Here is a 17,459-nt window from a genome sequence, read left to right as displayed (position 1 = left end):
CTGCAAAGTTTCCTTGAAACCCACCCTCGAGCATGAAGAAAAAAGAATGGAATCGCCCACCTTCGTGAATTCTTAGGCATAGGGTGGAGGTAGCCACGCTTTTGACTGGTTCACGTCGAACTTATATCTAGATAATGATGTATATCTAGATATATAAATTCGACGTGAATTGATTTTCCCCTTTTCGAAAGGATCATGGATGTACAGTATTACTGTATAGTGAACATGGATTGAATCTGGAATGCAATGTGATTTTCACTAAAAAGTCAAGTGCGCCCCCTATATAGTACTGCACAGCAATTTGACAGCAATATCTATCTGCAGATCTGTCATACACGAACACCTCGTCAAATCAAATATGTACAGTATACCAAAGAGTATAGTACAGGTATATGTACTTAGCCAGAGTTGATTGATTAATGTTTATGTTAATACGGATACCAGAAAAGCCCAGTCCCTGGTAAACTAATTATATTTGCTTTTAAAAGGGATCAGCTACTTAAACTTTCAATCACTCTAGGCAGATGCTTGCAGGAAACAATAGAGGAAGTCAAGAGAATCTCTTATCGGATTACAATAGAGACCCAGGAGTCCCAAATGGCTATAACTCGTGTTTACCCAACACTTGGCAGTTCAACACCCGTTGTTGGGATAGCGCTGGGCCAGATAAAATCGAAAATAAAACTATATTTCAGAGAGGAAGCAAATGGTGGGTAAGAACTTGGAGTAGCAGTACCATGGCTAAGATATTGAAAGAAATCTATGCATTCCGACAAACAATTATCATCATCGTTCTACCTTTGATTGCGTCCATCTTACCAATAGTTTACCGAGATGGGGTAAGTACCTATTAGCCATAGTTAGGATAGGGAAATCGTACTTGATAGTTTGAAATTATCAGTACAGCAAACTGATCTCTACTATTAAGGCCAAAAACAAATTGTTTGACCTCCAACACCTGCTTCTACTCGCTGAAAATAATAATAGGTGCAGAAAAACAAAAAACTTTTAAAAAGGTTTTTTTTAGATTTTTTCTTAACAAATAAGAAAAAAATTGTGAGTGAAATCTTTATTTTTTGCCAGATGCCCTACAAATTGCTCATTGGCTGCTGGTTATAGTCCCTATATAGAAATTTTCAGCAGTGAAGAATTAGTTTCAATTCCTCCATGGTTTAAGTGAAGCTTTCGACGCCATGTTTTGTAAAGGGGGGGGGGGGGGGCCGGGTGGCCCCCCCCCCCTCTAGGTGAAGTACCAGTTTAGACAAGTTTCTTTTTGGCATTTGTTTAAATTATTGTTACATAACGCTACTTGAAATATTTTTTAATAACAAAATTTAACGCAAGGATTTTTAGTTCCTTTGTGACCTTAGGTCACAGAGGAACTATTGGGATGATACAGATGTGAAATGTGTGTGTGTATGTATGGCAACAACCTGTCTGTAAACAAATAGGCTCCTAAACGGGGGTGACAAAAAAAGCACTCGCCCTCCCACCTTTTCCGGCAGCAGCCAAAAAAATCACAAACCAAAATTTGAAACAATAAAAAATCTGTGCAAACCCTAACTTTACAGCTAACGATTTTATGTTATATAATAATTTTATATTAAATTTATTTCTCATTTTGGTGTTTAAAGTGTTTTTAGAAGAACTATGTAATGATCGTGTTTAACTTGGAAATGATGAAACAATAACCATTGTTTCTCGTTTGTGTCTTCTGACACTAACCTAATCACCCCTTAGTGAATGTTATAGCTGGGTTGTTTGCCAATTTTTCTACCCTCCAAGCTCTCCCTTAAGCCTCCCACCTAGGTCAATATCATCCAAGAGTTCTACAAGTTCTATGAGTTACAAGCTCCTAAAACTTGTGATCTAATTCACTTGGGAAAGGATCTATACGAGCTTACTACATGTTAGCTACAATTAGTGAGTACAACCTTACAGGTTATGAGTTATGTACGAATTATGCCGAAAAAAGCACCAAGTTTACTACTGTATAAGCTTACAAGATTAGTGCAACAAGTTTGTACCAAATTCGATACGATTAGGTACAAGCCAACAGGCAGGCTGGGACGACCCTTGAATCCGCCACTGCAGTAGATGCTTATAAATGAGAACATAAGCGTGATAATATAACAGAAATGCTACATGAATGATCTGTGAATGATCTACTTGATTGTTTGCAAGCCTTTCCATGCAGTTCCTTACAAAGCGCTTTTATCGCTGGTCGTTGGGTCAACAAGCTAGCATTTTTACCAATCGACACAGGTTTTTCTTTATTCAAACTTTATTTATAGAGAGTGACCCTTTCAACTGTACCATTTATTCGTTGGAAAGCTACAGGGTAGCCTACAATGTTCCATCTTGTCCTTAATTAAACACTGTATATGTACCTTTGATGATTTATATTATACTTATTCAACAGTGTTAACGGCTAACTCCCTTCAAATCTAGATGTGTATAAGAGACAGGTATAGTACAGGTATATGTACTTAGCCAGAGTTGATTGATTATGCATGCATATATATGTGTGTGTGCGTGCGTGCATGCATGCATGCATGATGTATGTACTGTATGTATATTACAGTAGTATAAAATCAATAAATAATAAATTAAAAAATAAGGAAACCTTAGTACCCCCTTAGTACCCATTTATACTTCTGGGAGGAGAAAGGCAATGCAGTATTATAGTATTACTCTACCCTTTAATTAGCAAAGTTATAAATATTTAAATCATCAGTTAGGTAGGTTTGAGGAACAGCTTCCACAGATTCTGAAATCATTAGTTTATTATGAAGAGCTTAATTTTAATATAATTTTTCAATTAAATTTAATGATTAATGTTTAGCAGAAATATTTTTCAGTATCTCTTCCAGAAACTGTAAATTGTTCACCATGCCAATTCTTGGACATTTTGGGTTTTGTTGCGTGAAAAATAAGAATTCCGTCAAATGTAGGGTTTTTGCTAGAGCAGATCACAAATCAGTTAATTAACTTATCAAAAATGTTTTTTCCTTCGCAGCCTGGGTTTTAATGCCAGACTGGACTGTATTTGAAGTTTTGTCTGATTTATTTCATTTTTTCTGTAGCCTTCAAAGGGAGGATTTGTGGTGATAGTAATGGCTGGGTACTGGATGACAGAGTCCCTGCCATTAGCTGTCACTGCCATCCTACCTGTCATCTTGTTTCCGATGCTGGGGGTCCAGGAATCGGACGACGTCTGTCGTAACTACCTCAAAGATACCAACTTTCTGTTCGTTGGTGGTCTCATTATGGCAATCGCTATAGAAACCTGGAATCTACATCGTCGTATTGCTCTACGAATCCTACTGCTGGTTGGATCAGAACCGAGATGGTACGTACTGTAGGCTTATTGTTGTATATTGCAAGTTTTCACTAATTATCTGGAGATAACTTACGCAAGAGAGAATGTGTTCATTTACTGCAGATAGATTAGTTAGCAAAGAGTTTGATATAGTAATAAAATACAGTATATATCAGGGTCACAAATCTGGAGACACCCTTGTACACTCAAATAAACAAGCAAAAATCTTCCAAGGTTAAGTAACAATATCAACTGAATGAACTGAGGAATATACCTAAGAAAGTAAATTTATATTTCATTGGGGTCCTCAAAACAGAAAGAAAAACATTGAAAACTGCACTAACCCTAACCACTAAAAATAGCAAATCTCACCAATTCAATTAAATGACATTAAAATTACAATTTACGCAAAAAAAAGAAAAAAAAAACATTAAAAAGATGATTAAAATTCAACTAATGTAGCACATCAAAGAGATATTAAGGAATCACAGTAAATTTTACAATTTAGAAAAATTATTAAAATTTCAGGTTATAAAAATTCAAGAATAAAAGTTAATTTTAACATTAAAATCAAATAATTAAAAAGAATTACAATTACAGACAATTTATATAAAATTATAGTTAAAATTCATTAAATTTGCAATTATCAAAAACACTTGATCATTCTATAATTCAATAATTACAAATGTTAGGTATTATAAAAAATCAAATAATTTAAACAATGTTAGGATTGCAGTTCTTTTATTTACAATGTTAAAATACTTTGTTATTAATTTTTTTAAAGCAAAAAACACTAGACAATATTATTGTTGAAGTTTATTAAATTTACAATATCAAAAATACTTTTATTTAATTTTAATTTAAAAATATTTTGTTGAATTTTGTTTTTAATTGAATTTTAAAAAAATAAATAAATAAAATATATTAGCAATAATTATTATAATTGTACAATTCCAGAATAAAAAAATATTACTATAAATGTTTATTTTATAAAACAAATTGTTATCATTACCATTATCATCGTTATCATTATCATCATTATGGTAATTATCAAGACATTTGTATTTGTAATATTTTTGTTCTCTCAGGTTGATGCTTGGTTTTATGATCTGTACTGGCTTTCTGTCCATGTGGATCAGTAACACTGCTACTACTGCTATGATGATACCTATAGCCCAGGCAGTGCTTAATGAAATCCTAAAGCAAAGGGCCTTGGTATGTCAGTCTTCACTTTGCACTCAACTTCATAAAATATTTTTGTTCATTTTTTTTTCTTACTTTGTTGATGATTGCATAGCCCAGATTAAGCTTCAATAAATAATAGGGAAACTGTATTTTTTTATTTATTTTTTTTTTATCATACATGTTAGTGGAAAGAGTATTTTCAAGAATTTAACACTGCCCTATTAATGCTACTGTTATTAGGAAAATCCTTATGTTGAGAAACATGATGTTAAATATTTAATAAATAATCCTGTGGCAATCCCCCAGATTTATACCTATTGGTTTCTTTCTGCCCATGTCCTGTGTGACTGTCCTGTATTGATAAAATTAAACCTGGCCCAGGTTTGTTTGTCCACATGTTTTATCTCATGTATGAAAACAATAATTATAACAACATTGAGTCAGTCCAAATATTTACATACATTGAAGATCAGTAAATGTTAGATCACATTATACCATGAACTTTGTGATGGAAAATAACTTCTCTTTGAAAAATACTGTCAGTGAAACTTCACAAAAAAAAACCCTTCAAAAGATCTTTCAAAGGTCACACCTATAGGTATGCGCACATGAAACTACAAGATAAATTGTTTTATGTGCCATTTAGTTTTATTTTCCTTGATGTCACTTACTTTACTGCAGGCTAGGAAGAAGACCTTCACAAATGAAAGTTTTGAGATATGTGAAGATACTGAATACATAAAAAGTGAAAATCACTCACAGAAGATAAGTATACCCACTGAGATGGACAATACCAAAGAGGAATTGGCTGATGTTGTAACAACTAGCGTTGATGACATTAGGTTTGAAAATTTAAATCCTTTTTAACGTCTTTTTAAAAAAAAATAATTTGTCATAGTTTTAGAATGTACACTTTCCATTCACCTGTTTTTCAAAATGAAAGGCCTTTTCCTGCTTATAGAATGTAAGTTGGAGTTAAAGAGGGACTTGGTCTTCATAGCAACAGGGTTTTGAATATTTACAAAACAGTAGAGGCATTCTGGTTGCCTGCTATGCCTTAAGGCAAACTCAGAAAGCATCGTACGACGGAGCCTGACATGATTTATCATCGCGGAGTCTTAAACCGTCGTGATAAGTATTAAACATGTTTAATATTATACGACGCGACTGCCCCTGACACAAACGATCGCATCTACGTTTAACTTACACAGACCCAAAACGTCAGCAAATCATGTTGGGCTGTGTCATACCACGCTGTTTGAGTTGGCCTTTTGGAAACCTAGTGCCATAAGGTCAATAAATATTTGTGGAAAATACTTTGCTTGTTTTTATTATCATTTCAAACAATCAGCCATCGCCGTTTTGACCTTTGTGTTCATTTTCCTTAAGTTATTTAATTTGTTGTCCGTGTTGAACATGAACATCTCATTTTTAGAGTATCTTATGCCCTATATTCCATCTGTACACTCCATTCTACTTATAAACAATGTATTTGCAATTATGTATTTTTTATAATTTGATTTGACAATGACAGATTAACAAAAAAAATTGTGTTCAACCAAGGTGGTATAAAAATAAAGGTCTTTATTTTCTTGGTTCAGTTATAGTAAATAAGAATGTAATTCACTCAGGGGATAAGAGCAAGGATTGCAATGTACAGTACGACTCATGACACAGGTTGCAATAAAACATTTTACCTTTGTTTTATAAAAATTATTATGTTGATGTGTATTTTTTGCAACAGTTTGACTGCAGATGGTGTAGAAGCTGGAAATAATGAAGAGGAACAGTCTGATGAAGTGAAGGTTGATTTTACTGACCTTTGCCCTGAAGACAAGGCCTTAAGCAAAGCCTTGCTTCTCTGTATACCGTATGCGGCCAATGTAGGTGGCACTGCGACCATTACAGGAACAGGGCCTAACCTTGTTGGTCAGTCTGTCATTGATGAGTAAGTATAGCTCATGTTTTGATACACTTCAACCCTTAAATTCAAGATACAATACAATATAAATAACGTTTATTTGAAATCTAAATCAAATACAAGAAATACAAATTGAAGTTTAACCAAACATTAAAAAAATCGTTTTCTTCAATGAAACAGATAAAATACATAATTAAAACTTGAAATAGTTAGAGTAAAATTTCAGTTAAAACAATTGTGGCAGTCTAAACTGATTGTCATTAAAACGGTCCATAGCACGCCATGGCATTGCATTCTCTGTAGGATATGGATCTATCATTTTCATTGTTTGCTCCTTTGAACATATAGTTTTATAACCTTTATAGATCTGTCAACAGAAATTTGACCAAAACAGAAGCGTTGACCAAATATCATATTTATATTTTAGTCTGTATGGCAATGATGCTAACGTAACCTTTGCCACATGGTTGGCGTACTGTCTGCCTGGAATGATAATTCTTCAAATCTTAGCCTGGTTGTGGTTACAATTCTTGTTCATTGGTTTCAGGTAAGTCTCTTTAGGCGAGACTTTTTAATACCATTTTTCACAAACTGATTTTTTTTATAGATTTTCAGAGGAGTGCGAAAAAAAAAAAATAAATAAAATTTTGTTTTCTCATTTAGCAAATGGTTGTGCCAAAAACATCCAGACAGAGGAGAAAATAAAAATAGAATTTTATTGGTGAATGTAAACAGTGTAGTAATGGGATGGTTATATATGCTTTAAATTTATATAATTAGAAAGAAATATACATTTCATATTTTTGGAGATTTCAGGGCAGCGACGGGCATAATAAAAATAAAGAAAAACTCTTCTTTTTTTTTTTGTGAAATATCAACTTTTTTGTGGTGGTGGTGTGCTAATTGGCTAAATTAAATTTTATTTTTATTTGAAACCATCATTATTGGCGGTGGCAGGTTCGCTAATCAATGTATAAAAAACACTTTCTCCTCAGTTGACAGTGTACATAACTATTCTACCAGATCCAGTTCTGCAGGAAATTTAATTTTGCCTAAAGTCAGAACTGAATCTGGTAGAAGAAGTTTTACTTTTAGGGGTTCTCGTATTTGGAATGCGGGGGGGGTAGGTAATTTTTTACTTAATTTGTGTTTGTTTCTTTTTGGATGTTCTGTGATGTTTTTCTTGAGATTTTAATGTTTTATGTGTACTGGGCTCTCTGGCAGAACAGTAACTTCTTACTGAAGAGGTAACCCAGTATAAAGAATAAATAAATAAAAATTCTTGCCTTATGAACTTGCTTCTTTAATATTTGAGTGATATAAATAGTAAATATATAGCTAAACTAACTTATGTGATCTTTTGTTTTTTTCAGAGGTTGTGGAAAGGAGTGTGGTGAATGTTTTCGTTGTCGCTGTAATTCTGGAGAAGAGAGTAAGGCTGCTCAATTAGTTATCAAGAAACAGTACGATGAACTAGGACCTATTACGTATGTGTGTATACAGTACATTATGAATAATTTATATTTAGAAGGTGTTTCTTACGTGTTGGTCCTGGCACTGGTCTGTGGTAGCTGCTGTTTCCAGGGACCAGCCAAAAATTCCAATTCTAGTTTGGGACAAATATGAAGATATTATTTCTGTATTTATTTATTATTTATTTATTTGACACAAAATATAGTGTTGAAGAGAAAACCATGAGTCAAAGGCCCAAACTAAAAGTCTAATTTGTGAGTACAGTACAACTCATATACCGTAGTTCTTGTTTATTTATGTTCTTGTTTTTCAGTACGTAACTGCAAAAAAAAAAAAATGATTGTCCATTCACCTCATTTGTGGCATCTCAATCCACATACAAAATATTAGTATAATGAAGTGGTTCCAGTTTAGTATACACCATTTTCACTAAATTTGAAATGAAAATTTCCAAAAGCTTGGCAACTAGCACTGGGTGAGGCCTAGGCATTTCGCTCTACGCAGTTACAAGTGTTTATCTGCACTCTGTGACTTGTGCACGAGCTTGTTGTTGTAGAGGCCTACTCACATCTCAAAAACACTCAAAAAAAAATGCCAATAAAAAAAAAAAAAGAATATAGGCGTTGTTGAAGTACTCAAAAGAAGATATGTGTCTGGAAAAATGAAATTTTCTCAAGCTAGGCTGCTGGATGTCCCCTAGTAAAAAGTTGCGAGACATTGGTGGCTCTGTTTTAAAATAGACTCGATAAAATGGTGTATTCTAATTTATATAGTATTGTACAAAAGTGTATTTTACACTGGAGATGTGGGGGGTGCAAGTATACCCTTCCCTCTCCCTGTAAATGGTGGAAAATTAGTTCTGCTTAGTGGGTTAATAGAGATACCAAGGACAATAGACCAAATTAGTCACCAAATCAAAGCTGTTATAGTGGGTATAACATCAAAAACTGCTCGATGGTAGTTTTTTTACACAATAATAAGCCTTTACTCGAGTAAATTTCAACAATTTTTAAACTCCTCAAACTTATTTATTTTTACATTATTTTATCGAAAAGCCTTGGTAAATAATTAATAAATGTCAAACTTTTGACCCTTTAGATTTGAAATGGAGTGAAATAAACAGATAGAAAACTTTAAACATGTTTGCATAGCCTCGTTGTGTAAACACAGGCCTAGCCCTAGACTATAGAGTCATACAAACAAGGTTCTCCTGACTCATTGGCCATCGTGGTCAAAAGAAACATCTTATATTACAATTCAGCAATTTAGATTTGTCCAATAGTTTAAATATTTCATACATAAATTGCAACAGAATGACTTGGTATTTAAGCAGAATTTGTACCTCCAAATCAACAGCAATCACCTTAGTGCTGGATGTGAGGAAGAAACCTTCATATTTTTAGTCTGAATGGAAATTTAAATCAAATCAACCTTAGTCTCATGAATCTATGAATCATTCAAAATGTATACGTTTTTATGAAAAGTATCTTCTATGCCAACTTCATTACATTTTAGACGATTTAATATACACCACTTCTGACTTTGCTGAATGCATTAGCATAGCTCTTTGGCAAATGTTTACATATTCATACCCACTCGGTGAAATTGCGATGACATCATTTTTGGTGACATTGAGTTTTCATTGACATGGGGGTAATTATCAAGAAAAAGTATAGCGTAGTACTGTTGGAAGGTGGTGATTTTAATGTATTGCTAAAATTTTGTCTTTCATTATTTTTTAGAAGGTGACCCATTTTCACTTTCAACACACTGATAAATATATTAATAGGAAATTGTACAGTTTTCATCTGGCCTTGGTTTAGATTAAATATGCAAAGTTGTACTTGTCATAAAATTTAATGATTTTCTTTCTGTTGAATGTACATCACCAATAATAATACTACTTTTTACAATGTATTACAGTATTTTGTATAGTGTCAGTTCGGCTGAATAAATTTATGTATTATGCAGGTACTGTACTAATGAACATCTGATATACTCACTTCTCCATTAAATGCATATTATTTACATGAGCACAAGCTGGGGTTGCTTGATCTCCTCTACCCTGACATCATGTTCTATCACCATGCAAAGACAAAATTTGTATTCACTACAATAAACATTATGTTAAAACCTAATATCAAAATGTATTATTCAGAAATATGGCATTTTCATATATTTCCCCAAAAACATGATTTTAAAGAAATTCTCAGTAAGCATTAGTTTTCATGGAAAAGGTTGTATTAGAGGTAATATAAATGTATATCTTCTGAGCAATTTGACACCAAAATTATGAAAATAAATATATACCTAAGGATTGTAGAGATATGACCATTTCATATTTTTGCTCAAAAACATTATGTGTTCTAACAAACATATTAGAACACATATACCTGTAAATGTATATGTTCTAAGCATTTTGACACCAAATTTATTTCAATAGACAAAAGCATTACAGAGATATGGCATTTCAATAAAAACATACAAATTTAGGTCAAAGGTCACAGGTCAAATCAGATCTCCAGTAACGTGGTTTTGGTATCCCCACATATGACCTATCACCATGCGAAAGGGAAAATTTGTATCAAATACTGTAACCCACCCATTTTTGTACCTTTAGGGACTGGACTATTTAGATGCTTTCCTTTTAAAGTCAGGCTCTGGAGGGAAACTGACACAAAACGGGTATTTGACAAAAAATCTCGGGAAAAGTTAATGAGATACAGATTTTTGAATATTTAAAAACTGGGGAAAAGGGGCGTAACCACATTTTTATCAGAAAAATGTTTTCCTCTGGAGCCTGACTTTAGTCAAAGGGCCTAGGCTCAAATCTTGTGAAAAAACAGAATTACTCTCTTATAGAAAAACAACTTCACTTTCTAAGTTTCATGAAGATTATTTATTTATAGAGCATTCCATCCTGGAATTGTTGAATTATTGTGTATGAATAATATTTTGTTTGTAGGTACAGTATTGTAGTATCTTATACATTTACAGTATTGTTAATACATTATAATGTAATTTAATGTAATTTTGAAAAATTAAAGAATTCACAATTTAATAGATAATATTTACAATGATAATATTAAATATATTAGTGATTATTAACAATTTATTTTGATTAAAATGTTTAAATAATTAATATAAAAGCTGTACGTTGATATTGATTCAAATTTTGTGTATTATTCGTGTTTAGGTGGGCAGAGGGCGCAGTGTTTGGTCATTTTTTATTACTGGTACTACTGTGGCTATTCCGTGAGCCATCTTTTATACCAGGTTTTGGCGGATGGTCTGTTATCTTTCCTGAGCCAGAGTAAGTCATAAAATATGCAATGTTTCAAAATTTAATTAAATTTAAGGAGAGTTTTGAGTATTCAAACAGATGGATTGTCAGATTTAGCTTAGTTAATTAATAGTTGGAGTCAAGTCCATTAGCAAAGCATGGCCAAATGAAAAAAATCCAGGCTGTATACCACCAGCTTGGCATGATACTCTACCTTTAAACTGTTTTAGCAACTGAAAGTAATTGGAGAATCCTGACACGAATTTTTTTTTTACTGTAGTTTTTATATATCACTGATGATTATTTTCCTCCAGACCCAGTATAAATACAGTATTATGTAATTTACTACATATTAATATGGTAGCTATTATTATTATTATTATTATTTTACTACTTATTATTTTACTACTTATTATTTTACTACTTATTGATATGGTTGCTATTTATATTATTTATATGTTTATGTTATTCAGTTATTTGAATACACTTACTCACTGACATATTATCAGGCCTATGATTATTTAATTTTTTTCATCAGACTGTCTTTAGAGAACTAACAACTCATTATTTTTCTTCTTTTTTTTAACCAGGTACATAACGGATGCCACAGCAGCAATTTTTGTTTCATTCCTTCTCTATGTATTCCCTTCAGAAGTTCCCAATTTTCTTTGCTGTAGAAGGAAAGATGGTTAGTTTCATCATAAATATGTTAATTTTTACATGTTGCTATTTTAAAGTCAAATAACTGTTTATGATACAGTTATCGTGTGCCATATTTTTAGCAAATCATCTTAAAGTACTACATGGAATTTTTTTTTAAATAATTAATACTAGTTATATACACTACAGATAAATCAATTACCATATTTATTTTGGGAATGGTTGTTGAGGGATGTTTTAGTGTAATATGAATACCTACAGCTGTATTACTCAATTCGCTGTAAATGTGGAACTACAACATATAACTACCATCAAAATGTATTATTGTGTGATCATGAAGATACCAACAGGCTAAAAAAATGTGATTCTACTGGACTAGAACATTAATAGAATGTGTTGAACAGATTCCACACAGCGCTTGTCCCTATAGGCGCATATAGGTGTAGATGAGCAAGGGATGCTAGTGTATGCCCGATTCTATTGCCGCCTTGCTTGGTGAACTTGACAGGCAGAAAACCCTACCCTAGGCGTAGGCCTAGCTAGCCTGATTCCTGGACCTTACCAGCGTTGCTGTAATATGCAAAAAGCAGTCCAGATAATAAGTTTTTTTCCACTGTTGTCTTGTTTTTTAACAATCTCATAAAACTTGATTGTGGTGCATTTAAATTTGGATGCATTTCTTTGGCCACATTTGTCGCATCGAAGGGAGCTTTCTCTCGCCCAAAAAAATCATTGAGCATGCACTGTAAAAAATCGTAATCTTACAGGCCACTACGAGGCCGGTAAAATTACAAGTTGTTACGAGATATTACGAGATTTCACAAGGAAATTTACCAAGATTGTGGCATTCGTTTGCTAAAACTTTTAACAACTTATTATATGTGTACGTGTGAATTAGGTTTTAGTGTTTGATATACTTGTAATTTGATTTACAGATGACTCCCCAGTAGGACCGAGGAAAGCCCTCCTTGACTGGAAGATTACCCAGAAAAAGATGGCCTGGAATATTGTATTTCTCCTTGGTGGGGGGTTTGCATTAGCTGATGGATGTGAGGTACGTTGGCTTCAACCCATCTAATGATATGAAATAATATGATAGACTTATATACATTAATAGTGTTTCATGCCAACAAAGTCTCTAAATGCTTCACATCCCCTAGTCATTGGATCAAGCACATATGAAAGACATTAGGCTCCCTGGGGAGAATTCTATAATGTTGCAGCTGTAATCAGCAAATTTTGTGTTTGAACCTACCAGGTACCCATTTGTACTCTGGGTGGAGACAAACTTCGGTGGGTAAAGTGCCTTGCTTAAGGACACAACAAAATGCACAGCGAGGTTACAACCGCTGCGCCAAACCTCTCCTACAAATCTACAATTTCCCAGAGACACACAAACTTTAGAAAAAAGAAACATTTGTATCAAAAAATTAATAATCTTAACACATTGACTGCCAGACCTTTTTAAACGTTCCTTCCCGTGTGCCACAACAAGTTTACATGTACAAACATTCTTTTTTGAAATTTTATCTAGTCATATATCATCAAAATGATGTGTCTAATAACGGGGAAATATTAGGGAACAAATAAACTCATCGACGGCACTGTGATAGAACATTTTATTGAATGTGCCAAGTACAAGTTATCTCGACTGCTTTTTTCATGGGTTGGTATAAGTTCAAAGGGCACCCCCACTTGTGTCGCACGAGTGTACTACCGGCAGCATAACAAAACAAACATACATATGTCATTTGTATGTTATTGTCTAGGTGTATTTTACCCGAACTACCAGCCTTTGAGTCTGTGGTTCTGCAATGTATAACAAAGATGTTATGAACGCTAGAATGTTACCCCGATTTTGACTAGTATGCTCGTCCCTGCTGCCCTCAGCAACACCCTGTGGCTGAGTATACTCGTCGCTGGCAGCCAACGTGTTATACACACACGAAAAAAAAAAATTTTTGACAGAACCAGTTTTACTTCAACTACTGTACTCAAGACTTTCCAATTAAACAGCACTACATTTTACATTATTAGCTTAACACAGTGATGAGTATCTCTTAATTTGACATATTGGTAATTATTGATGTCGTTTCTTTAAATTTAGAAATCGGGGCTGAGTGCCTGGATGGGTGAAAAGTTTGAGAGCCTTGACAGCATACCTCCCTGGACACTGCTCCTTATCATCACTGTGATTATTGCTCTTTTCACCGAGTTCTCCAGCAATGTATCCACAGCTTCCATATTTGCACCTATCTTAGCTCAACTGGTGAGTTTCACTGTAAAAATCACTTGAAGGCAAAGTGCGGCCTGCGGCAGTAATATTTTTTGCAGCCCGCGAAAATTAATTACAAACCTATATGTGTAGCCAGCCAGAGATCTTTGGCTAGAAAAAACCTTGTTTTTTACAGCCCGGCACCGATCATGTGTAAAAAGTAATATTATATCTGAGTATAAAGCGGTAAAAAGCAGTGCATGAAGGTGTTTTGAAGTGTTTGGCCCCTCAACTAATTTGTATGCCCACCCCTGATATAAATAATCTTAAATGTAAACATGTTTTGGACAGTAAGTATTGGAAATACAAGACTAGACTTTGCCTATCTGAAACAACAAATGAAAATTACTTATGGATAGTTTAATATTGATAAAAAAAAAAAGCCTAGGTGGCCTATGCAATTATCAATGCCTAATATAATTCAAATTTTATTTTCAGATGAACATAAATATGATTATAATAAAAAAAAAAAAGTGGCAAACTGTCATCACTAGATTGTCAAAAGTGTAGAAAAAAAAAACTATCTTGCCAAGCAGAATCCACAACACAACATATGAGCAATACATCAAATATATTGGGTGGGATAATAAGAAAACATCTTTTTTTTCCACTTATAATGCCTTGCAGTTGAGAGTGGGCTAACAGGCAAAAATAAATTTCCTGAAAAGTGACAAGTTATGAAAATAATAATATTAATATATAGATGATTTTTTTTCAATTGAGTGAATTGTGTTTCATTTTCTCATCAGGCTGAAGCCTTGTGTATCAACCCATTGTACTTGGTGATCCCATCAATTCTTGCATGCTCGTTGGCCTTTATGCTTCCAGTGGCCACACCTCCTAACGCAATAGCGTTTTCATATGGCCAACTCAGTATTCCAGATATGGTGAGATTTCACTTTTATACACTGACTATAGGATGTAACACCTTAGGTCAGTATGCTAAGGAAGGTAGAAAAACCAAATGTCAATAATGAGTACTGTACTATTTTGTGCCTACATGTAAATCTACCAATTTAATTTATTCAGCATGAACCATGGAAATCCAAAGACTTATTTCAGTGGGGTACTTCTGGTGCTAATTAAGCAGAAAGAATCCCCTACTCTTTTCCACAGTGTACTGCATTTATTTTAACATGCGCATGGGCAATATTGCGCACAGGACCAAACAGCTTAAACATCTTTTCCGAAAGATGTTGCACTTTTTTATACTTGATTTTCAGCCCACCAGCTGAACTGCAGGGAGAGCAAGCAGCATATGAAATTGGACTGGGTAATAAACAATGAATCTTGAGTGTTAAGCATGCACACAGTGGTTACCTCCAGTCTAGCCAACTGAGCTAAGCTGCTCTCTTTCTCTTACGGTTAAATATAATACAAGTTGTGGTTGTGTTTTGTTTTGATACAGGCGAAGGCCGGTGCCATGATGAATATTATCGGTATCCTGGTGGTCAACTTGATGATGAACACTTACGGAATTGTCATATATGATGCTCGCCAGTTCCCAGAATGGGCAGCGGATGAAAACAGTACCTGTCTTGAAGGACCAACTTTCAGCCCGATAACGGCAGGTATGTACACTACGCCGTCCAATGGAACTTGTGTATGCTGATCAAGGCAGGTGTCATCATCCTGTCATCACACACCTGCTGGTGTAACAGGTGTCACCTTTTATACCAAAACAGTTGACTATGCAGTTACTGTTCAATGAGGTGCTGCAAGTACAAAGACAGTAAAAAAAAAAATTATTGGGGGAAATATGTTTTCTTGTATCTCAATTTTTATACTTCACAATTCTATGTACTTCTCTCCTTCAATGTGTATAAAAATAAAGTTTGAAGAGGACTTCTAGTCAAGTGAGGTTACTATTTTATATTGTCAAATTAATAAAATTTAAAGACAGTGAACACTGAGGCTGAAATGAATTATATTACTGAGTTTTTTTTGTGTAGACACTTTCTTATCATCTCAACTAGTGCTTCAAATATTGCATATATGTAGTATTTCTCTTATTGTCATAATAATAATAATAATAATGGGGTTTGGCAAAAAGGTTTCCATTCAGGTCTCAACCTCATGTTGGCTGCCCATACTTAGATACCCCNNNACAGCCAGAAATAGAACCAGAGCTTTCGGACAACACTAGTCCTTCCTCAGTGGCGAGTGAGAGAGGGTAGAAAAAGCTAGATGGTATAAAGTGAGAATTTCATGCAAGCATGATTGAAAACAATAGGCTGGGTGAGATTAGAATAAACAGCCTAAACAAGTAAACAGGAAAGCCAAAACTAAACTTTAGAGGCAAGCCTCAATAAATAAGCCTAATGTAGTGTTGTGTAGAATGAATTGAGTTGTATTTAAGATAGCACAGTACCCAATACAAGCTAAGCTTACCAGGACTTTGCATTGTTAGAAATTGTACAGTGTCGATGACCATGCACTGTAATGTATTGATGCAAATGAAATAAAATGAATAACATACAAATTTGAAGCAATTAATATGTCTTTGATTATTATCAGATAAATAGTAAGATGAATGATATACAGTAATGACTTTAAATTCATGTACTGTACAAATTAATTTTTATAAAGAAATTTTAACTAAATTCATATACAGTGTTATTTTATACAGTATATATATTGTATATATATATATATATATATATTAAATTTTTAATCAGGAAGATAAGAGAATAAAGTTATCTTAGATAAAAGATGAGTTTTGTGTGGATTCTGTTTTGTCTTTTAAAAATCAAAATCAATAGTATGATGTCAGTCAAATGAGAGTGGGATACATAAATGCTTTAAACTTATATGGTTGAGGAAGATTATTTTGGGTAATTTCAAAGCAGCAGTGGGATAGTAAAAAAATTATTTTTTATTAAATTTTAATTTTTTGTGGTAGTGGGTGCGCTAACTAGCCAAAAATCAAATTTTTGTAATCAAAAATCACCATTATCAGCAGGTGTAGGTTCGCTAAACAAGGAATACATTTAATTGCACATTAAAGATGTATTGTCCCATGCAAAATACCAAAAAAAATTATAAAAACCATATTTAAAAATTAACTTGCCCATTTTGAAGTAACATAAAAATCATCAAATTGAAGATACAAAGTAGTAGTATTTAAAAAATGTTTACCCATCATTTTACAGCGAAATATGATAGAAAGAAGTGTATTATTTTTATTATAATTATAAAGTTTTATTAAAAATCAGGGATTTTTTTGGTCATTTTCAAGGGACAATACATCTTTAATGCCGAAGGATTAATTTCACATTCTTATCACAGACACTGGATTAAACACGCATGGAATTTTTGTTGTTGTGATGACGTAAGTTAC

At 33.5% G+C, this 17,459-nt stretch overlaps 1 protein-coding gene across 1 annotated transcript; it reads left to right on the top strand.

Moving 5' to 3' along the window:
- Window positions 1-298: 298 nt before the first annotated feature.
- On the top strand, window positions 299-16,032 carry LOC117115831 (solute carrier family 13 member 5-like). The gene is made up of 13 exons (XM_033259786.1): window positions 299-839; window positions 3,087-3,352; window positions 4,411-4,537; window positions 5,189-5,349; window positions 6,252-6,455; window positions 6,856-6,975; window positions 7,802-7,915; window positions 11,098-11,214; window positions 11,775-11,872; window positions 12,780-12,898; window positions 13,952-14,113; window positions 14,869-15,006; window positions 15,528-16,032. The coding sequence occupies exons 1-13, from the start codon at window positions 525-527 to the stop codon at window positions 15,729-15,731; spliced, it is 2,145 nt and encodes a 714-aa protein (XP_033115677.1). The 5' UTR covers window positions 299-524; the 3' UTR covers window positions 15,732-16,032.
- Window positions 16,033-17,459: the final 1,427 nt, after the last annotated feature.

This window comes from Anneissia japonica, unplaced genomic scaffold, assembly GCF_011630105.1.
Source record: "Anneissia japonica isolate Jap-2015-1 unplaced genomic scaffold, ASM1163010v1 scaffold199_len4679917_cov187, whole genome shotgun sequence".
Classification (NCBI taxonomy): Eukaryota; Metazoa; Echinodermata; class Crinoidea; order Comatulida; family Comatulidae; genus Anneissia; species Anneissia japonica.
Note: the sequence above shows the minus strand (reverse complement) of the source record. Positions and strands in the feature narration are given on the sequence as shown.